The following is a 23,131-nucleotide window of genomic DNA, read 5'->3' on the forward strand; positions in this document are numbered from 1 at the left end:
GTATTTGGAAAATAGTTTTTTTTTTTTTTTTTTTTTTTTTAAGCATTACATTTAGGCCAGTGGAAGATAGAAGTAAAGAGAAATACATTTGGGGGTGCCTGGGTGGCTTAGTCTTTAAGCATCTGCCTTCGGCTCAGGTCATGATCCCAACATTCTGGGATCGAGCCCCGCACTGGGTTCCGTGCTCAGTGGGAAGCCTGCTTCTCCCCTTTCCTACTCCCCCTGCTTGTATTCCCTCTCTAGCTGCCTCTCTCTCTGTCAAATAAATAAAATCTTTAAAAAAAAAAAAGAGAGAGAAATACATTTGTACTACTGCGAATATGTATCATATAACTCTTTGAAGTTGAGATTAATAAACGGAATTTTCAGAAACTTCTAAAAAGCATTTTGTGAAGGCGTATAAGACTGCAAGCAGAACAAAGAAAGATGCTAAATATTTTCATTGTTGTTTACTTTTCTTTGTTCTTTTTTTAAATAATGGAAGGTCAAATGATAGCTTTGGATTTTGTTGCATGGAAAATCATGAATGTGACAGTGCTCATGTCAGTGGAAAAAATGAAAGCTATATGTCACTTGTCATGGCTGCTACGTTTCTTCTGATTAGAAAAGAACAACAACCAGAAAAAAAAAACAACTAAAGAGTAAAATATATTGCCTTTAGTCTGCATACATAGAGAAGCTTTTATTTGACGTATTATGAAACTGGCATTTCCATACAGTAGCTGCTCTCCTGAGATAAAAACAGAGCAGCCTATTTCTCAATCCACCACTTGCGTTTTATTAATCTAAAATAAGCACAACATGTTCTTTAAATATTTTGAATAATACAGACTGATTTATTTTTAATGTTTAAAGTTTATCTAGGAAGACACATAGGAAGCAATTCTAGTAGTCTTACTTCATGTTGTGAAAAATGACACAGAAGAGGTTTCAGGGTTAAAGATAAGGGAGAAAGTCAGAAATCAATACATTAGAAATCAACATATTTTTGAGGTATTTCCAGTGCTTATCTCATTTGTAGACCAGTGAAAATATAGCAGGCCTGGATTCTGGTTAAAGATACTAGTATACTATATGCTTATCTCCTTTTTCTCTATGAGGCCTCTCTAATAACAGAAAAAGAAAGCACTAGGTATAAACCCTCGAGGACAAAGGACAAAACATGGGACTCCAGTGGATGAGAGTTAAGCCAGTTTTTAAAGACAGAAAGTGGTTGAGGAATATTAATGGGTACAGTGGGTCCTAGAAAGGGAGACAAGGTTGCTCTGTTGAGAAAATTTCACATGGTGGAAACATAGATGGACTCTTGGCTTAGATGCACCCATTATGGCAAAGGGCAGGAGTGAGACATAGGACCCCAAAGAGGCAAGGGTATAGCTTGGACATCTTATAAGGAAGAGTCAACCACTAATTCCCACAAACTATCAGAAGATTCTTTTCTAGAAAAAATGATTAATACTCCCAAGGAAAATACAAATCACATATTGGCATTTGAGTATCTCCAATAAAATAATCCCCTAACCACCCAAAATGACACCTACAGCAGACATGTTTACATTCTCACAAAAAGTGCCTTATTAGTGAACATGAATGGAAAGTCAGGAATTACGGGGCATGTGAGAAGAGTTTCTAATATGAAAGAGAGGCAAAAATAGCAAAACAGAAACAAAGAAACTAAAAGAAGCAGTGATGATGTGTTATAAGATATTTCATCCCTCAAGAAAGATCTGGATGTTGAAAGAAAGAAAGAATTAAAAAATGAGAGATATCGGGGAATTCAATGATAGAAAAAAGTACTCAATAGAAGTCTTGGAAGATAGATATAGTTGAAGAAAGTCTGCTAAAAATAGAACAAATCTGCACCTACAAAGAACATACCCAAACACCAAATACATGAGTTTAATGCTTAAGATGGCAAAAACTCAAACCAGGGGTTCTGCAAATGACTAATGAACTAATAGAGCTCAGGTGAGAAAAACTGCATGAAGCGTAGTGGGAGGTACAGGCTTCCAGATATGGAATTAATAAGTCACGGGGATGAAAGGTGTGGCATAGGGAATACAGTCAATGGTGCTGTAATAGCATTGTATACTGACAGATGGTAGCTACACGTGTGATGAGTATAGCAGATACATAGAGTTGTTGAATCACTATGTTGTACACCTGAAATTATTGTAACATTAGGTGTCGGCTATAATAATAAAAAAGAAATTGTGATGGAAATCTTTCTAAATGGAATTCACATCTTCCTGCCCTCTCAAATAGGAGAGATGGAACATAATTTATTCTAGAAAAAGAAAAGAAAAATAATACTAAATATTTTCAAAAAGCTAGCATCTCTGGATTGAAAGAGCCTGTATGTGTGTAGCACATTAATATGTAATTGCAAGGTAGAAGCCTCCAGGCATGGAACTGGTCAGCTGCTGTGCTGTCAGCTGAAAGACAGCAGAGCGGTACCTTTAAAATTCAGAGGGAAAATATTTTTAACTTATGATTCTACGCCCAGACTAATTATTTACTGTGTTTATCTGAAAGACATTTTTAGATATAAAAGAATCCAGAAAATGTGATTACTCTACAAACTTTCCCCTATTAATTAGGAAGTCAGTGACAAAGTGAAGCTAGTAAATCCAGAGAGAGAAAAATCATGGGATACAGGAAATAATGGATCCAACTTAGTTAAGTGACCAGAACAAAGGATGAGACTCAAGCATCAGTCCGAATGGAAGCAGGAGAGCAGGCCTCATAGGAATGTAGTGGCAGAGCATGGATATACTGAATGATGCTCAAGTCTGCAGCAATCAGAGCAGGGGGTGGCAATTTTGTGGTCAAGTAATAAATATTTTAGGCTTCTGGATAATTCTGACTCTGTTGCAACTACTTAATTCTGCAGCAGTAGCATCAGAACAGCTACAGACAATGAGTAAACAAATGGGTGTAGCTGCATCCCAGGAAAATAGGCAATTTGGCCTGTGGGTCATATTTTGCGAAACCCTGCTCTAGAGAAGTTCAGTCATGAATTTCTGGCAGCGTTGCTAATAGGATCCAGAAGAATAAACCTACTCTGGAGAAGGTGGCATAATTTAAAAGGACCTACACAATTCAGCAGTCAGGTTAAGAAAGACTAAACCTTTTTGTCTTCCCAGTTTAGCAAAAACTAACATCTGACTACCAGGAGCTCCCATATCAGTAATCTTAGCAGAAAGGGCCAAAACATTTACAACATTAATATAGCACTTCAAAAATAAGCTGTTTTTATATCTGCATTGTGATCATAGGTAAAAACAAAAAACTAAAAACAAAAACTTTAAGTATAAAAATTAAGTACTTATATTTGTTGGAACAATAGATAAAGACTTAAAAATAGTAAAGGAGAGGTAGGTGTTATAAGGAAGCTAAATCTTTATCTATGATAATAAGAAGTCAATAGATAACATCTAATGTTACAATAAATATAGGCATAACCATTAAAATTAAAAAAACCCCGACAACAATCCATTAAAAAGTATTGTCATGGATGCAGAGGACTTGGAGTTAGATGGGGGTGAAGAGAAGGGGTAGTATGCTTGTGCTTTTCATTACAAGCCCTTCTATTTTAATTTTTTATATATGTGCAAGTCATTTGGGTTTTAAAAATTAAAATTGTTGACTACTGCTTTTGTGGAGAGTGCTGTTAAGCTTCACGGAACAAAGTAAAATCTGCTATTGTCTACTATGAACTAAATGTACTATGGACATTTGTTCCATCAATCAGCAAGTGAAGCTTAATAGACTAATGCATCAAATGTAAAGACAACAAAGCACACTTATTCTTTTTCATATTTAATATTTAAAAAATAAAATTTAACTCTCCTCCCTTACCTCTTTATTTTTCTATCCTTAGCCAGGTATTAGTGTCCGCAAAATCTGGGCCCACTACTCAACAAGGAGCTGAGCAACACCTTCTGGACTTTGTTTACAACTTTGTCAAGCCAGACATTCTGCCTACTTTGGGAAGAACTTCACTTTTCCCTTTTCTCTCACTGACCTGGTCATGAATAGTTAGAAATGGGCATTGTATTTTGAGGATTTGTTTCCCATAGGGTAGGGCTCTATATTATAATTAATCTCTTTATAATGTCCCAGTTATTTATCTTCATAGGAAGTATAGGTAATGGGGTAAAGAAATGTTATTTACTACAGTAAAGAGCATAGTGACTTTCACCTTTTTGTAGAAGTCATTGTTATAACATCTAAACACAATTACACACATAGAACGGAAAACTCTAAAATAGAAGGTTCTGATTATGTCCACAAACAAAAAGACAAACAAAACAACATCAAAAGAGCCCAGACTTTCATTCTTGGCTAGAAAATTACTGGATCCTTCTACACATATTTCAACATGTTAAATCTTCTAAATCTTCTAAATATCCCTGTGTTTGGTTGTTTATTCCTGTGTTCATCTTAGTCAATCTGGTCAGAAAACTGAGACTAGCTCTGTGTGCCCTGCTCTCATGAATCCCAGCATCCTTACTGGTTACTCTCTTGCCAGTCACTGCTTATTGAAATTCTTCCTCCACAAGACATCTGAGTGATAGTTTTAATTGTAAATCTGATTGCATAATTCTAACATTCTTTACTTGCTTTCCAGTCTCTACAGGATGAAGTCATCTCTTGGGTCAGCCTTCCTTGATCCCTCAGTTTAGCTTGTATGCCTTTCCTCGGAGAGGTTGATGCATCCTTATCATACCTCCATCACAACACTTAACCCTGGGAATGTATAAGGTGAATTACTATCTCATTCCCCTCCCTCCAATCCTACACCCTTTTGAGGATAAAAGTCATTTACGGATGAATAAATACTTTCATCATTTTTGTGCGTTATAAATTCTCTATCCATTCATTAAGGTTATGTAGCACTTACCACATGCCAAGTATTGTTTAAAGGGCTAAGGGAATAGCAGTGAATAAGAGAGACAGAGGAAGACAGATGATAGGAAAAACAAAGTGCCATTGAATAAATGGCACTTGGTGATAACTGCTATAGAGAAAAAGCAGGGTAAGGGGGAAAGAGTGTGGGAGGAAGACTGCTACTTTATAGACGTCCTTACAGGTTTCTCTGATAAAGTAACACTGTCCCAGAAGCTGGAAGAAGTGAGGGGATGAGGACGGCCATGGTGTTCCTAGAGCTGGTGCTTTGGACTCAGAGGAAACATCAGGTACAAAGGTCTTGAGATGGGAATGCATCAGCCATGTTTGAAGATGAGCAAGGAATTCATTGTTTCCAAAGAGCAGTAAGCGAGGGAGAGGTTGTGGGAGATGAAGTTGAAGAGGTAGCTTAGTAGGTGAACAGGATTCTACTCTGAATGAGTCAAGCAATGATTGGAGGGTGGTGAGCAGAAAGTGATACCATCAGATTTACATTTGTATACGTTCCATGGTACGTGTGGAGAACACAGCACAGAGGGGCAAGGTGGGAGGAAGGAGGCCAGGAGAGATGTTGGTGGGTTGGGGCAGGATTGTAGCTGTGAGGTGGTAAAAATGATTGGCTCTCGGATATATTTTGAAGGTAGAGCTGACAGGGTTAGCTGAGGATTGATATAGCATATATGAACATGTGAACCATTCTTCCAATGATGGAAATTTGTGATGTCATCCTAAAAAATAACCTGTGACAGACAGACTGACAGATGGCTGGGATAAAAGCAAGGAACAGAGTTGAATTCACCTAAGATATGTGGAGATTGTGGTAATGAACGTAGTTTAAGGAATAGCTTGCACAAGTGACAAAAGATGCTAGCCTTCTGGGGAAAGTGTAGATTCACAAACATAAAAAGGTTCTTTGTAATAAAGTTAATAAGAGCACAGGTTCTGAACTCGGACTACTCTGGAGCTGAATCTGGCATTATTACTTACTAGCTGGTTCACTGTGACCAAGTAATTCAATTTCTCTAAGGTCTTAATCTCCTTGTCTGTAAAATGGACATATGTAACTTTTGTGATTCTCAGCACTGTGAGGACTCAAAGAGATGATAAATACATGTAAAGCTTGCTTCAATCATGCAAACATTTAGTAACTCTTGCCTACTATTGATATCAAAGAGAGACTACCTTTCTTGATAGAATGACGCAAGATAGGGAACCACAGAAAAGACTCTGGCAGGGACAGAGTACCAAACGTTTCCCTTTAAACAAGGAACTGCACTGGCCAACACAGAAAGCCCAGCTGCTGCAAGTTCTAAGCAATCCTTCCATAACACACTTTCTCATCCTGTGAGCGTATTTACTCCATCATGAAAGCAATACACAAGAGGCTACAAAGATCATAAATACCAGCCTTGCTGCTGTTTCCATCTTTCAGCAAGTCAATGAATTATGATTCAGACCTAGTTCTGAATAAAGATGTATGAAATGTAAGGGCTGGAAACTTGGGGAAACTGACCATCTTCTTCTAAACTTTTTAAAAAATATATTTATTTATTTCAGTGAGAGAGAGAGGGAGTGAGGGGAGCAAGGGGAGAGGGAGAGAGACAAACTCAAGCAGACTTGCCACTGAGCACGGTGGGGAGTTCGATCTCATAATCCTGATCTCATGACGTGAACCAAAATCAAGACTTGGATGCTTAACTGACTGTATCATGCAGGGGCCCCAAAACTGGCTGTTTTCGGGGTGCCTGGGTAGCGCAGTCGTTAAGTGTCTGCCTTCGGCTCAGGGCGTGATCCCGGCGTTGTGGGATCGAGCCCCACATCGGGCTCCTCCGCTGGGAGCCTGCTTCTTCCTCTCCCACTCCCCCTGCTTGTGTTCCCTCTCTTGCTGGCTGTCTCTCTCTGTCAAATAAATAAATAAAATCTTTAAAAAAAAAAAAACTGGCTGTTTTCATTCTAAGATACCTAAAAGCTTAAGAAAAAAGCCCTAGCCAGAATTGTAGATATTACATTTCATTAAACTGTACATGGATTGGATTGGATTCCATGATCAGAGATTCTATAAAACGGGAGGGATAAGTGTCCATAAAATACAGAATTCCAACAATGCAAACACAGTTATCCTAACAAAGAAGAAAATGAGAGAGTATATTAAAACATTGCCACACAGGGAGCACCGAGCTCAGTCATGATAAAGACGTATAACTGACTTGCTAAGCAGAACAAAGTCAGATGATACGGGAAAGGAGCATAATTATGCAGGCTGACCCAAGTGAGATGAAAAAAGACCTGGAGAGCTGAGGAAAATCCACCTATACAAATGTGATAAGATTTGATAGGAATATTTATTAAATGGGAATATGAGAAAATATATGTCAGTTTGGTTAGAGAATATACATAATTTATATAGGTATACAGCAGAGGTGTATAAATAAAACACAGCCTTGCACTCACCATCCTAAAATCAGTTGGACATGTATAGAAACAAGTCTGGCATAAGAGCAACTCATTTGAGAAGGACCATTGGGGATAAGCTGGCAGTAAGTGCTCCCTCTCCCAACAGTGTATGGCAGCTGTTCAAAAAGCAAAATGCAAACTCAGGCTGCATTAATTGAAGCACAGCAGGAAGGGAAATAGCCCTTTGTCTTCTGCATTAATCAGAAAAATATTTGGAATATTGGGTTCAATTCTAAAAAGACTTAGAGAAAAACTCTAGTTCCCCAGAGAAGGTTATCTGAATGATGAAGTATCTGGAAATCATGTCGGATGGAAATGGTTGAAAGGTTTAGACAACTGAGACTGGAAGAGAAAGATTTATGAGGTTCACATGTTATCTTCAAACATCTGAAGGGTCATGGAGTAGAGGAGAAGGATTGGAGTTACTTTGTATAAATTCAATTTTGCAGAACAAGTACCAGTGGGTCGTGTTCTAAGGTTATACACGGTGTTATAAGGAAGCACGTTTTTACTTGCAGAGATTCTCGGTTTATTAGAACTGTTCCTGAAGGAATGTGCTGCCTGGAGGGGCAGTGAACAGTTTCACTGGTTATGTTTTGATAAAGGTTGGATGGTCAGTTAGAAACAACTTTATCTCATTTGCTTCACAAGACAGTCAGGATGAAGCAAAGACATTTTATTTTATTTTTATTATTCGCCCAATAAAAGCAAAAATTCCTCTTTTCTTTAATCATTTTAAACTTTATAAGTCATTAAAACTAAAAAGTCACCAAACTAACAAGGCCATTACAATTAACAGCCAAGAAACAGGCCTAGAGTTATATTTGTGTCAAGAAAAAGGAAAAGCCTAGGCTTTGAAGAGAAATTAGAAAAAGTAAAGAGCCAGTGACATCTGACTTTAAAATCTCTTGAAATTTTCCAAAATTCTTCTTTACAATCTCCACGCTTCTTCTACCACTTTGCTCTTTCCCTGTCTACACTGCTGTTCCCTCATCTTGGCATTTTTTATCTTTCAAATGCCATCTTCCTAATGCATCTAACTGCTAAATCCACAGTGATCTCTAGATTCTTTGTATTTCAATAGTGACTTACACATATGTTTTGTTCACTTATGATGCTTCTTCTTTCTACCCCCTTTCTACTTCTCTGTTCTACCTTATGTATTATACTTTCTTTCATGTCTTTTTCTTTTTTCTTTCTTTTCTTTACCTTTCTTTTATTTTTTAGACAGAAAGTGAGAGAGAGAATGGTGTGGAGAGGGGCAGCGGGAGAAGGAGAGGGAGAATCCTAAGCAGGCTCTGTGCCCAGCATAGAGCTTGATGAATGGCTCAATCTCATGACCCTGAGATCACGACCTGAGCCAAAATCAAGAATCAGACACTTAACCAACTGAGCCACCCACATGCCCCTCCTTCATGTCCTTCTTGAGTCTGAGCTCCTTTGTTACTCATTTTTGTAGACCTCATAGTACCTAACCCAATGCAGACTACCTAGTAGTCACTAAGTAAGGAAAACACGAATATCGTTCATTAGGAGTACAAAGCAAAAGTAGGCATAGAGAGAAAATAGCAAATAAATTCATAAGCTGTTATCCATGCTAGGCTTACCAAATGATGATTCATTTTTTTTTTCAAATAATCATCTCTACAGTAGATTGTAAAACATGACTATAAATTCTTCCCAACCTTGTATGCATGCCCTTTGTAATGTGACTTTGCCATTCCTCTCATCAAGAGGTAGAATCTATTTTTCCACCTTGTTATCTGGACTGGCCTTATGACTTGCTTTGACCAACATAAAGTGTCAGAATTATGTCATAGGAGTTCAGGGCCAAAGCCTAAAGAAACTTTACAACTCTTTTTCTTATGTGCCTAGAACATTTGCCTTGAGACTGTCACACCTAGGCTGTTGATGAGGGAGAAGCCATACGGAACCAGATCCCCCTAGACCAACCACCTAACAGCAATACTGTCCAGTTGAGCTTTCATTCATAGGAGTGACCCCAGGCAAGACCAGAAGACAACCCCCATCTCTAGCAAAACCCAAACCAAAATCCTGACCCAGAGAATTATGAGTAAATGAAATGATTACTATTTGAACCATTTAGTTTGGGATGGTTTGTCACATAGCAAAAGATAACTTGGACAGGCTACAAAGACAGAAGTCATTAGTTAAATACATAGACTGAGCACAAGTATCACTACGGGAACAATGAACTAATTACCTCATGCTAAATGCACTACAGTATGACATAAGCAAATCATATAATAAGATTTATGATCTTAATTCACATCTCATTATTCACCAATGTAGTATGCTATCTTGACAGCAGACTCTTTTGCTGGCTTTAATGAAATAAGCTACCCTGTTGGAGAGGCCCACATAGCAGGAATCTGAGGGTGTTCTCCAACCAATAGGCAGTGAGGAATTAAAGCCTTCGGTGCAATAACCCTCAAGGAACTGTATCCTGACAGCAGCCATATAAACGAGCTTGGAAGTATATCTTCGCCCATCCGAGCTTCAGATGAGACCTTTAGATGAGACAATAGCCCTAGCTGACACCTTCACAGCAACCAGTGCCTGAATTCCTGACCCATAGGAACTTTAGGATAATAAATGTTCTTGTTTTAAGTTTTAGGGTGATTTGTTATGTAGCAAGAGATAACTAATGAAATATAAGGGCCAAAAGTTGTTGATGATGTGTCAGTTTTCTTGTGGCCCTTAGCCTTAAGAGAATGTATCCTTTTTTTTTTTTTTTCTATACAAGATGTACCCAGAGTTCCCCAATCTCCTTGGAGTGCTTTTCTGAAAACAGATGCCAAGTTTTCTTCATTTTGCCAAATATTTTATCAATATTTATCAAAATATTTATCGTTTGGAAAATTACTAAGTTCTTTGTAAGTAATAAAAAAAACTCTTCAAAATTACCTCGTGTTACACAAGCTCAATAGAAAGTAAAATTACAATGTAATCTTTTCTGTAAAATTCTATATTTCACTATGCAAATGCAAAGGTATATAATAAGTTCTATGAGTTTGGTCTGATTTATCAATTATTAACATAAAGTATTGCGACTACTATAATTCACAATTGTCCTCTATAAATTTGTTCTTCCCCCTTATTTTTCCTTTATATATATTATGTGTTTGATTTTATATAATATTATTGTGTTGTGCTTTAACTTACCCTCCATATTAGCATTTTTGCTGATTACCAGATAGACATAGTCATTTAAAAGAATTACTTAAAAATTATTCTATATTCTTCTGGTCATTCACTTAATTACTCACTTGTTTATTTATTTACAAGCATTTCTCAAACAGCTACTAGGATGAGGCATCTTGCACGAGTAGGAAATGCATATGTAAGATAGCAAATGTACACTAAATGGCCCCCCAAATAAAATGTGGAGTGTTGAAATACAAGTAAATAAAATTAACTTAAAGTCTATAAAATTGATATATAGTCCTATCTTTGATAAATCAACCTACTAATTTTTTAGATGTTCCGGGAATAAACTGATAAGACTAGCTTACAATGGTTTTACTTTAAGATATTGAAGTAAATTTTGTTTTGTTAAAGTCATTTCATCATATGATTGTTAAGTTAAAAGTAAAAATAAACACACACACACACACACACACACACACACACACAATATAACCTCATAAGTTACAGGGGGAAATAAGTTTTGGGTTTAATTAAAAAGAAAAACAGAAAAGGAAAGAATTTGTTCATATGGGCATACCACTTAATATACTGCCAAAAATAAAACTCCATTTTTAATTGCTAATTTTCAACTGACTCAGAAAATCATATATATCATTCCAGTTACTACGGCATTGGGAATGGAATTCTGTATGGGCAGGTGCTATTATATCAAAAGTATTTTAAGGGTTGCGTATAGAGTGCCATTCTTCTTAGCCATTTCACTGAATATAGAAAGTATTTTTAACCCAATAGTCCTGTTTCTGTCCTTTTACTAAGTGTTTACTGTATGCCAGAGCCTCAGTAGGTGTCATCTTTAAATTTTATATTAATCCTACAAGATACTTATTATTATGATGATGAATCCATTTTATAGGTGAGCAGACCAAATTTCTGAGATATTACTAAATTGCTGAAGGTTATGGAGTGAATTAAAAGTAAAACTGATTCAAGCCTGGGTCTGTCTGGCTCTTGTCTGTTCCTTTTATTCATATTATAATGTCCAGGGAGAATGGATAAAGCCCATTTTTCATTACATCATTTGATTTAGAATGCTATGAAATTCTTGAGTAAAAGGCACAAAAGTCTTGCCAGAATCTACTGTTGATCTTATTTTCAGTCTAATTGGTTGGACAACGGAGTTTTTAAGAATAGAAAAGAAAATTAATCTGACCTCCACCATAAATCTTTTCAATTGACGGACAAGAAAGACATTTGCATTTGAGAAGATCATCTCATTAAATACGGAGAAAACAGGCCATAAACTCAAGTTTCTTCTTATAAAAACTGAATTATGAAACCACATCTGGAACACTGCCTACACTCCTCGTGTCATGTTGCAAAAAAATACAATATAGTTGCAGAAGAGAAACAAAAATCATACAGGGCATGAGAGAGTTCCTTTACGATAACTGAAGAAAGAACAGATTCTAGAAAGGCTAATTGGGTGATGGCTGCAGAGAATTAGGAGTGGCCCGGAAAGCAAGCGTTTTGCCTTGCACATTAGCAAGTACAACTATGACCTCAAAGGAGATGGCAATAACAGAACAAAATATTAGGCTGAATAAATCACTGGTTTGTCATTCACTTTTTATACCCCTTTTGTTGTCCTTTTGACTTTCTTTTACCTGCAGATGATTGCTGAGAAACCAACAGTTAAAACTTCCTGGACTATTCTAGGAAGAGAAAAAATATGGTGACACTAAGCCAAGAGAAGAGAAGGCTGATAGTAGAGGCAATAATGAGTTCTGTATAGATAAAGGAACAGAATATGAATGACGGGGAGATATTATGCATTTCCGCTGAGACTAGGGAAAGAGGGAAGGTCAAATAAAAGAGGGTGCCCTATGGGTTTAGAGACACAAGAATGATTTTTTTCAACGGAATAATGTTTCAAAATTATAGATACTCAGCAAGGCAAGTTTTTTTGGTTTTTGTTGTTTTTTTTTTTTTTTTATAATGGGTTAGGTTCAGTACTGCCCTGAAAAAGGGAGAGCCTTTCAGTGACCTTTTCTGGCCCATGATTAAAATTCAGTTTACCAGTTTTCTCATTATCTCTCAAGATATGTGTAAAATAATGATTCTATCCTAATCTGACTTGGTTCTTTTAGCCTGGGAATTTCTGTTTTACAGTCCTCTGGCCACAGTATTTCATTTTATGATGCAAAAAGTCAAAGAAGATAGATGATCTTGATAGTCTCCTTTGCAACAGAGCTGCTCACTTCATTTAAATGGAAATGTGCATTTTCATGGAAATTCAGGCCTGTATTGATGAACAAAGATAAGCTGCCACTATTAAATAGAATAGTGATATACAAAAAAAAAAAGGTGTCCTAGAAAACTCATTTAAAAAAAAATTTACAGTGAAAGAAATTTTAAGTGTGTGTGTGTGTGTGTGTGTGTGTATAAATGTGTGTGTGTGTTTGTATTCAGCCTAGATATTGAATAAGTTTCCTAAGGATTTGTCATATAACATTTGGGTAAAGCTGAAAGTCCCAAGACAAAGGTTGTGGAAGACAGGTTGATTACATATGTTTTTGATAAGCATAGTGACTTAATATGAAAAAAAAACCAATTAACACAGTGCCTTTTATAAGTAGATATTAGCTAGCTAACAAACATTTCTCAGTGAACATGTTAAGAAATGTTACAGATTAAGTGTGATATCATTTCCCATGCTTTTCTCTTTCTTAAAACTTTAATGTAGCTATTTTGGGGTTTATTTTTTAACAACTAATTTAAGAAATATTTAATGATTATATACTATGTCTCCCAATTAGAAGCCTGGAAAGCACTCTTTAAAAAAAAAAAAGCAAAAAACCAGAAAAGATGCTATGTATTGCACCAACATGAGATTTGCTAATTTTTCTGAGACAGTTCATTTGAATTACATTGATAAGTCAATTGTTCAAAGATGCCCTACTTATTCTGAATAATCTTATCATTAGTTAAATTAGGGCTTTTAATATTCTAGAAAGACATACCTTTATTTAAGAAAGAGAAGGCAAATTTTAGAAATGTAAATACAAGCAATAAATGTCATTTGACAATACTGGCCTTAGAATGACAGTGGTTCTTTAGAGCAAAACACAAGGAAAAGAATTCTAATAGGCCCCTCTGGCCAGCAGCAGTCTTGCACATAAAAGTGCCTCCCCACCCCCACCATGAAAACGCTCAATGGTTTGCCTCTACTTATTTGAAGCATTATTTCTTTGGTCTCATAAATAATTTTGTCTACTTTAATTTCTGGATTGTTTTTCATTTTCCATATTCTCCAATTTCTCATATTTATCCATTATTCTCATGTTTTGTGATATGGGAGCATGTAAGTATATAATTTTTGGATTCTTACACAAAAAATAATGCAATACTTAGAATCTTAAAAGAATATGAACAAGCTTTCATGTCTATAAATTCTCATTTTCATGAATGATAAAATATTAATAATAAAATTTTACCAACTGAAATTATTTCTAGATTGTAAATATCTCTGTAACTGGGTCTTCCAGACTTTGGTTTAAGTATTAATTATTTTCTTTTCTCCACAAAATATATTCTCTAAATATCCATACAGAATAAGAAATTCAATATTCTTTCATCAAAATGATTTCCTGATTATCTTTCAATTAAATTTTTTGTGTCAATAAGATATTAAATATCTTTAAACTACCTAAGATTTTAAAAATTGGGAATGGTTGCCTTTTAAAGCACATTTTGATACCTTTTCTGGACGCAAAATTTTTTCGTTTGAGGGAGAATAAAATGAATGGCATAGATACAATATAACACGGTGGTTAAGAATGGTAGCCCTGGGAGTTGGCCATAGCCGGGTTTAAACCCCAGGTCTTCTACTAATCTAGTCTTATAATGTTGAGCAAGTCACTTAATCTTTCTTCACCTCATTCTTCATCATAAATGAGAATACTATCTACCTCGTGGGATTATTATGACAATTTCATAAGAAAATACATGAAAAGCACTTAACACAGGGCCAGGCCTTTAGTAGGTACTGAATAAAAAACAAGTTTTAATCATCATCATCACCAGAATTAAAGAATCTCCAAAGGGAAGTAGTTAGGGAAAGCATTATCATTACCAAAGGTTAAAATTCAATTTCACAAGGGAGATATCTATTTATATTAAGGCTTTGACAATAACACATTCTAGAGGAGATAGGTCAAGATGATTTGTTGCATCCATCCCTTGTGCTGAATGCCAGGTGCTTATACATATTTATCTCAATTAAGCCTGACAACAACCCCAGAAGGTAGGTAGTATACGCCCATTTTACAGATGAGGAAACTGAAGCCCAGCATTTGGCCCAAATCATGCAACTGTTAAAATCGCAGAATTACTACTCAACTCTATTTTGTTTGACTCAAAACTTAACTTCCAAACTCAAGTCACCTTTGGGAACTATTCAAACTGGACCACTCACCCTTATCTAGACCTGACCTGAATCAAAAGCATGAGCCTGTAGGGAGCACAGTCTTTACCAACCCTCAGCTTATTTTCCCTCTTTCATCTATAGTCTAATCCCACTAAGGGACCCCAGAATTCAGAAGCTTACTGACTATACCTGCTGCCTACCCACCGCACCTCTGCAGGCTCTTCTCTGCATAGAGTTGGAACACTTCACTACTCTGGACAGACCCCAGGACAGCATTTTAAACTATTTTTTCACCAAGAGCCATGTAGGTCTTATTGATTTTTCTTCAGTAATGAATCATGAATTCCTTTTACACATAGATATCCTCTATGTGGGTTCCACATAGGTATCCTCTCTAAAGCACTGAGAGTAGAGAGTAGCCATAATCAGACCTAAATGTCTTTCCCCTGACAATTACTAACACGTGATATCTTGCTTCTCTCCTATCTCCCCCATTCCAACATACCTCTGTCCAGTGTCTATACTAACACTTAAGTCATTTAATTTACACTTCCAAGGGGAATACCTAATGCACACATATGATGAGAAAGTAGGAGTCTGAGAAGAAACAATTAAATAGGAAAAAATAGAGGATATGAGACAACCCAAGAAAGTATTTACAGTAAAATGTTGGGCAAGTAACCAGTTATGTAATTATGTCATAGATGTTAACATAATTCTATTAATTCTTCTTTAGTTTGACCAAACAGTGCTTTTTTCACACTGCTGCCATGAGAAATGTCCACATACTCACTAATTTTTTCCACCTACAAATAGAGTTTTAGAAACGTGACATAATGGAGTTCATTAACAAAGTAGTACTGGCCAGGAATGCAAAGAGGAATGTTAGGTTACAACTTCATCTCATAAAGCATTTTTATGACTTTTCTGAAGGTGGACAATAAAAACACAGCATATTGCTTGGAAGTTGAAATAATCAAAGGTGAATAAATACAAAGAGGAAACACTGATGTATAGGATTAACTACATGGTTTAGACAGTCTGTCTTTGGAGGAATCCCAATACGACTTATTAGAGGTTAGACAAGGTAGGGGGAATATGATATTAAAAGAGTCTCTTTAACAGTTACTGTGTCCTTTGGCAATATATTATACTTTTTTTTTTTTTTTGACAGAGAGAGAGGCAGCCAGCGAGAGAGGGAACGCAGGCAGGGGGAGTGGGAGAGGAAGAAGCAGGCTCCCAGCAGAGAAGCCTGATGTGGGGCTCTATCCCAGGACTCTGGGATCACTCCCTGAGCTGAAGGCAGACGCTTAACGACTGAGCCACCCAGGTGCCCCAATATATTATACTTTTTTAGGGCAAAATTTACATTTTGGTTGAAAAAAAAAAACCTAAAAGCTAAAAATGAAAATAATTTATTTGTTAACACTTAGACATTTGATTTTATTTCTCAACATGATTTCAGACACTGGCATTTACTTTATGCACAAAGGGCTATAATGGAAAATGCTTCTATTGTATCTACATAAGGACTGAACACTAAAGTATAAAAAGACATGCCACTTTTTCTTGGGCACCAGAGGATGAAAGCCAAATATAGGGTGCAATGGAATTATTTGGCCTCCTCTCACCTCTGTTCCTCTGCTGTCTTAAGTAAATGAATACCCAAACTAAATGAATATAATTCAATCACTCTTTGAATTATACCTTTAATGCCCACTGATGTGCTTTATGTTCAAGAGAACAGAGTAGAGAATCTGGTTTCATTCCAGGTTCTTAATCTTTCTGATAAGACAGCCTCTTCAGCTGTAAGCATCAGGATTAAGTGTACAGGCCCCTTGTGTCAGCTTTCAAAGGGAGATCTGGCCTTGCAGGAGATGAGATGATCCATTGTACATAAAGAATAAAGTGATATAAGGAAGGGCTCTCTCCAAATGCCTCTGGAATTCTCATATAGTGCTAGATTTCTGTGTATCTGGGGAACAAAGTCCACTTAATGGGACTAGTCTTACAGAGTCTTGAGTTTAGAAGGGCCTAGTCATTTGCTTAAAGTTCTGATGTCACTGTCTTGAAATTCTTAATAACATTTTAACAAGAGACTCTACATATTCATTTTGCATTGGTCCCTGCAAACTATGCAGCTCGTCCTCTGGTGAAGAAGGGCTTTGGAAAGAGACAAAGGATAATCTGCTGCTTTCTTTGGTCTTTGCGAAGACATGACGCCTGGCTGGAATGGCCATGCTTTGGTATGTTCTGCTCACTCCCAAGGATTACACAGGTATCCAGTATCTAGGGGAGATGAATTCCCCCGTTCAGGATCCAGTCTCCCTTCTCTACTTACACTTCTCCCTCCCCTTCCTAGCTGCAGGCATGGCTGCCCAGTCAGAGATTACTGGAAATATTTCAAATTCTCTCTCTTGGTGCCCACGTAATTGCATTTGGACAACTGAGATGTGAATAGACATGTTTGCAATTTCCATGTTACTGCCTGAAAGACAAAGCTAAAAAAGACCAAACTTCTTCCTTCTCCTTCTCACGGGCTGGAAGGCTTTGACCATTCAGAGGAGGATGACACACTAAGGGAAGGCTGAGCAAAGAGTAAGAGGAACTTGGATCCTGTCAAAACCTCCTGAATAACAGCTCCTCTGCTAACATGGACCATACACCTTAGGTCAAGGATTTGAAAGAGGAATAAATATTCTGGGGTCTCTTTGTTACATCAGCTTAGCCTCTGCCCTAAGTAATGTACAGAGTAAACTCTTGGGAGCTAATTCACAATAAATTTGTATTTATCCAGAACAGTTGAATAAAATAGTGCTCTGTTTGAACATTCTACATAGGGAAAATCACTAATTAGCATTGAAATGACATAAAACATTATATTGAAGCTAATTTTATCCTCATTGATTTCCAGAACACTTCTGGATCTTGCTCAGCCTCAAGGTCATCAATATGAATACTTATTATAGTATATGTCTATAGATGTTGGGGCCTGAGTCAATCTATGATAACTTATGAAAAACTCATGAAGTTGTATCTTCAAAATAAATTCATACATCACTCTAGTTTCATTGTAAGTTATCTCATACTGAAAGAAGACTACAGGAGTTAAAAATAACATCTGTGAATTCTTTCATTGCTTAGAAAATGAATTTACGTGCTTACAATACTTAAAAAAATAACATATAGAAGATAATTTACTTCTCATTTCTGAAAAATTTTCAATGACTAAAACTTCTAAGATTTAAAATATTATGTTGATAAACCAGTCACAAAACCATCAAGGAATCTTATCTTCAAAAGTACAGATTTTGTGTTTACCTGCCCCAATGACTCTCTCAATGCGAATTCTTGAAGGATCAATTTCCTTTGCAAATTCATGAACTGCGAGGGATGGGTCTTCATATGTATCTGGATCTATGTAAGTTTTAATTCCTGGGAAACGTACTGCAACAAAATAGAAGACTGATTTAGTTTAAAATATTTTAGTAATTACACATCTTGTGTATGTTTAAAACAAGGATTGACATACTAAAGTAGTCGTTCTTGTTAATTATTTAAATTTAATTCTCTTCTCTTTTTGTCCCACTCCTCCTCACCCCCCATTAAAGCTTTGAGTACTTAGAGTCAAGAATTTATTTACCTGTTAATGTAAAATGAACTGGTGGTTTAATAGAGAGTGAGCTGACAGACTCCAGAAAACATATTTATTATATCTCTGTAAAATGTTTAATCAGCTCGCTTATTCACTAACAACCCGTACATTTCATACAGGATCTAGCTTAGGACATGGGGGAAAAAAACATAAGCCTTTCCCTCCAAACAAGCAAGCCTGTTAGTGTCCCTCCTGGACCCTTCGAACTAGCACTAGGCAATGGGTTTTCCAAAATCATGCCTCAGTCCAGAAACTCTCGGGCAGTAAAGAACAGATCCCATGGCACAGCGATGGACAATGACAAGGGACATCAGCCCTTCCTGTTCTTGGGGTTGCTTTCATAGCCAGGCTGCACATGATCCTGGACAGGACCCCCTGTCGATCCTGGAGTTAAGGGTGGGAATCTAAGGTCCAAATCTGGTCACTGGCTGTGTAGCTGCTACTCTCTTTGAAAGGGGCGGAGTGCTCACAGCCCAACAGTTAGAATGATGAATAAGGATGGCTGGAAAACTTGAAGGTGTGATTATATATTCATCCACAACTTCTTCCACTATCTGAAGAAGTCATAGACTGCCTGTGGATGGATATTCCTTGGTTTTGCTGGTTGGTTTTTGTTTTCCAGGTTAGACTGCTAGCGCCTGGAGGATAGATCATCTCTTATACACCTTTTATCTTTCCAAATTCCTTAGGTATGGTTTTATAGGTAATAACCATACAGCAAACCTTTATTAAATATGAATTACTAGGGATTAAAAGATCAATACAAATTCGTGGCATAGAGGATGGATAATACTTGGTTATCTTGCTTTTGATTTTGAAAACCATACGATACCCTGAGTTAAGTGTTGGCTAGGTTTCCTTAGAAACATGCTCTTGCAAGAAAATCTCAAAAGCAAACAAAGAAAAAGTGATAAAGTGAGTTTAGAGGAGGTGATGAAATGCCATTAGCAGAATTTGCTTCATGAGTTCTGTATGTCTGTTGCCTTCTTTCGTTACTTTTTGCCTACTATCTCCTGCTACCAGATATGCACCCATGAGATTAGTACTTCCCAAAATATCGCCAGTAAAGCATTCTAGGTATACTTAGGCCTGATAATGATTCTAAAATACTGTGCTTTTCTTGACTTCCCAAAGTTTAGACTGGAGGAAAAGAGAACAGATCATCTTTACCTCTGGTCCATATTCCTTATGATATTTTTATAACTTAATGGGAGTTGTAGTTTCAGATTGAAAAATCTAAATGCAAATACAGTGGCTACTACTAGATGATTAGTGGTATCTAACTGGATTTAAGGTGTTAATATTACTTTCTTGTGTGTGTGTAAACACAATGTATGTAGTATAGGGGAAAAAAAAACTTAGCTCCAATTTTAACTATCTAGTTACTTATTTAACTTATCCATGGCTTCTTAAACATGGGTTTGTTGCTTTTCTTTTACTTCTTTGGCTGCCTTAGGTTATTTTCACTGCTTCTTGCTGGGCCCATCTGGTTTAGTTTATGGTAAACTGCTAGTTGGAAAACAGATAATAAATACCCCAGAAGCATCTCTTTCTTCTGCATTTCAGTACTAAATGCCCTGCAGTCAATCTTAAGGTGGCTCGGCATATGTCATCCGTCCAGGTGTTTGGATCCAGTTTTCCACAACTGTTCACAGTGTTCCCAGCTCATCCCATGGATGGTAGTGGCTGTCTCAGCTTTCTGCTCTCTGCCAATGCAGCGAGTCTCAAATGTATTGTAAAAAAAAAAAAAAAAAAAAAAAAGAGCAACTAGGGAGACCTTGCTAAAAATGCATATGTCGTGGCCCTACCATGGACCTTCTGAGTCAGAACTTCGGTGAGTGAGGATGGAACATCCTAATGCAGATAGTCCGTAGACCACTGGAAAATCTTGTGAGCCTAGAAATAGTCCTAACCCATCCCTCTAATTGATAATACCCTCACTTAAATCCTTTCTGCCCCATCAGAGAATGTTATAGATTGAAAAGTCCCTTATTCCTTTTGCTCAACTTGAAGTAAAGATGAGTTTAAATAGTTAAACAACGTGCCTCACACATTATCTCTATAGTGCAGTTAATTAGAGAACATCCCTTTCTTGGTAATTCAGCCCCACGACAGAGAAACTGTCTTGACAAAGTAGTCTGCCATTTGGAGGTGGAGGTGGAGGTGGGCGTTGGGGAGGAGAGGGTGGCAATTATCAAACCAACTATAGTGGTAATTATAGCTTGCTTGGGAAGAGATTCTACAAATGAATATAACCTTGTAGTCAGCTCAAGGATTTCATACATATTCTAAAAGTTAAAGAGCTGATTTTCTTTTTTAGTGTTAATGAATTGTAAATTGATTTGTTATGTGTTTAAATGACAGTCACTACAAGAAAGAATAAAAATTCCTTAATATTTCCATGGCTAATGCTCTACTAAATAAAACCAAATCACATTCAGGAGCCACTGTGAATGGTAAATAACTAGATATAAGCAGTCATCTTGTATTTTTAGCATATTCAGTCTTCGTGTTTTCCAGCAAGCAGAATTAGTAAAAAAAAAAAAAAAAAAAAAAAAAAAAAAAAAAAGTACTATCATTTAATGAGAAGCAGGTGCAGTTTCCACAAACAAACCTGGAAACCAGATGAAAACTCTTATACTGAAAGGTTGGAAGTACACTTTTTCAGATTTTCTCAACTCCGTGGATATAAGTTTAAAACGAACTCTCAAGGGCTGGCACAATGTAAAACAATGGAAGAGTCACTGTACTACTTACAATGCCCATTCTGCTGTAAGTGGTTTCTTCTCTTCTCTTCTGACTTCATTTTGGCCTTTATGTACCATTGGCATCTTTAAAAAGGGTAAATAGAATCTTAGTTTTAGAATTGAATGAGAATCAAAACCAACTAAAATACCTATCACCCATAGGCAAAGTTCTTATCATAAAGGCCATTTTTTAAGAAAATCTTGATAACACGTGAAAATACTCCATATGACATTTTTCGTATATATCCAAATTAACTCCAGATAAGAACGAAATGCTCTCAAGTGGACTGATTGATCCAAATGATAGGAATCTTAGAGAATATTCTATAATCAGAAATAACCATCCTGTCCTTCCTTATATAACTTCTAATAGCTGGAGTTGGTAAAAGCATTAAAAGTCAAAATGAGAGCATGTTTTTGAGTCAAAAGCTCAGACATTTAGACAACTGTCTACTGGTTTCATTGCTAAAGAGCATGATTTCCTTTCTAATGTCAGAAATTTGGTAGAGGTATGCTCTGTTCTCTCTTGGGATGATAGTGCTCTAAGAAAGAGGAGATGCTTATCTTGCATGACTTCTTCAACATGAATAAATTCATCAGCATCCATATGATTTGACAGTTCATCAAATTTCTAATTCCAAATGGTTAAACAGAATACATCTGTGGTATACAATCCAATCTTTCAATGTGAACTTATCCTCAAACCCTATGGCAAATTGAGTATTTATTCAGAAATGTCATACAGTTTTTATAGAACAATTTCCAATGAATACTCCCCTATCAAGGTGCTTAAGGGATACTTCAAAATGAATTTTTTTATCCTGTATAATTGAAATTGTCTTCCCCAGGATGTAGAATATTAAAGTAGTTCCTAATGTTATATAAATGGGCAAACATGGAATGTAAAAACTGAAAATAATTTAGTACAAATTTTTCTTCATCATTGAATTCTCTTTTTAAGTGGTATTCAAATTCTGCTTCAGAAATCCCAAATAAAGATAACATTTGAGCGCATCTCTCAAGTTCATTAGGGCAAACTGATTTAGCCTAAAGGCTAAAGGTTTGCTAAACATACAGCAACACATAAAGTATTGGCATGCTTATTTTTTTAACCTAATTGTCATTGTGCCTTTCCATGCACCAAAATTGTATTTAATCCCTCTTCTTGCAAGACAGTCCTAGATAGGATCAGAAGAACTCCAACCTGTTATTTTTGGGATTTTGATTTGTTTTGTTTTGCAAACAAGCTTAGACCTCTACCAGGATGCATAGGGTTTTGTTTGGTTGTTTCTGTTGTTTTTGTAAGCAGTTCTCCCCTGCTAGTGATTAAGGATTTTGTACGTCATGTTTGGTATTTGTAGGATATTATATTGAATATTTTGCTTTCAACTAAATGTTTAGTTGGTTTAGAGAATCCAAAATTTGTTTTCTTCCCACTATAAAAGATGGTTGTACCAAAGCTGTGATGATGGCAGGAACTGTCAGACATTCCTGAGGTATAAAGGGACAGAGAAACAGAAGAGTGCTTGGCAACAGTATCTGGTGGGGGCACCATGACAAGTCCAAACTAGTCCTTTCTATTAGGATTAATTTATCAGTATTTCCTGCATTTTTTCATTAGATATTTTTCTTTTTTTCTTATTACTATAGCTGTGACTTTTCTATCAGCTAATCAGCCTCCCAACACTGGAGACTCTGAGATACTTTCTATTTATTACACAAGAGCAATGCTAGGTCTATTAATACAAAAAAAATTTTAAATACACA

The 23,131-nt window shown here is 36.4% G+C and overlaps 1 protein-coding gene across 1 annotated transcript in view; it reads right to left on the reverse strand.

The window, feature by feature from the left end:
• Positions 1–23,131, reverse strand: part of EPHA6 (EPH receptor A6) — an 815,563-nt gene that overhangs the window by 208,294 nt on the left and 584,138 nt on the right. Inside the window, exons 9-10 of the mRNA XM_026491624.4 lie at positions 21,375–21,448; positions 18,284–18,409 (exon numbers count right to left, since the gene is read on the reverse strand). Coding sequence (XP_026347409.1) covers positions 18,284–18,409; positions 21,375–21,448 — 200 coding nt within the window. The remainder of the gene's footprint in view (positions 1–18,283; positions 18,410–21,374; positions 21,449–23,131) is intronic.

This window comes from Ursus arctos, unplaced genomic scaffold (genome assembly GCF_023065955.2).
Source record: "Ursus arctos isolate Adak ecotype North America unplaced genomic scaffold, UrsArc2.0 scaffold_4, whole genome shotgun sequence".
NCBI lineage: Eukaryota > Metazoa > Chordata > Mammalia > Carnivora > Ursidae > Ursus > Ursus arctos.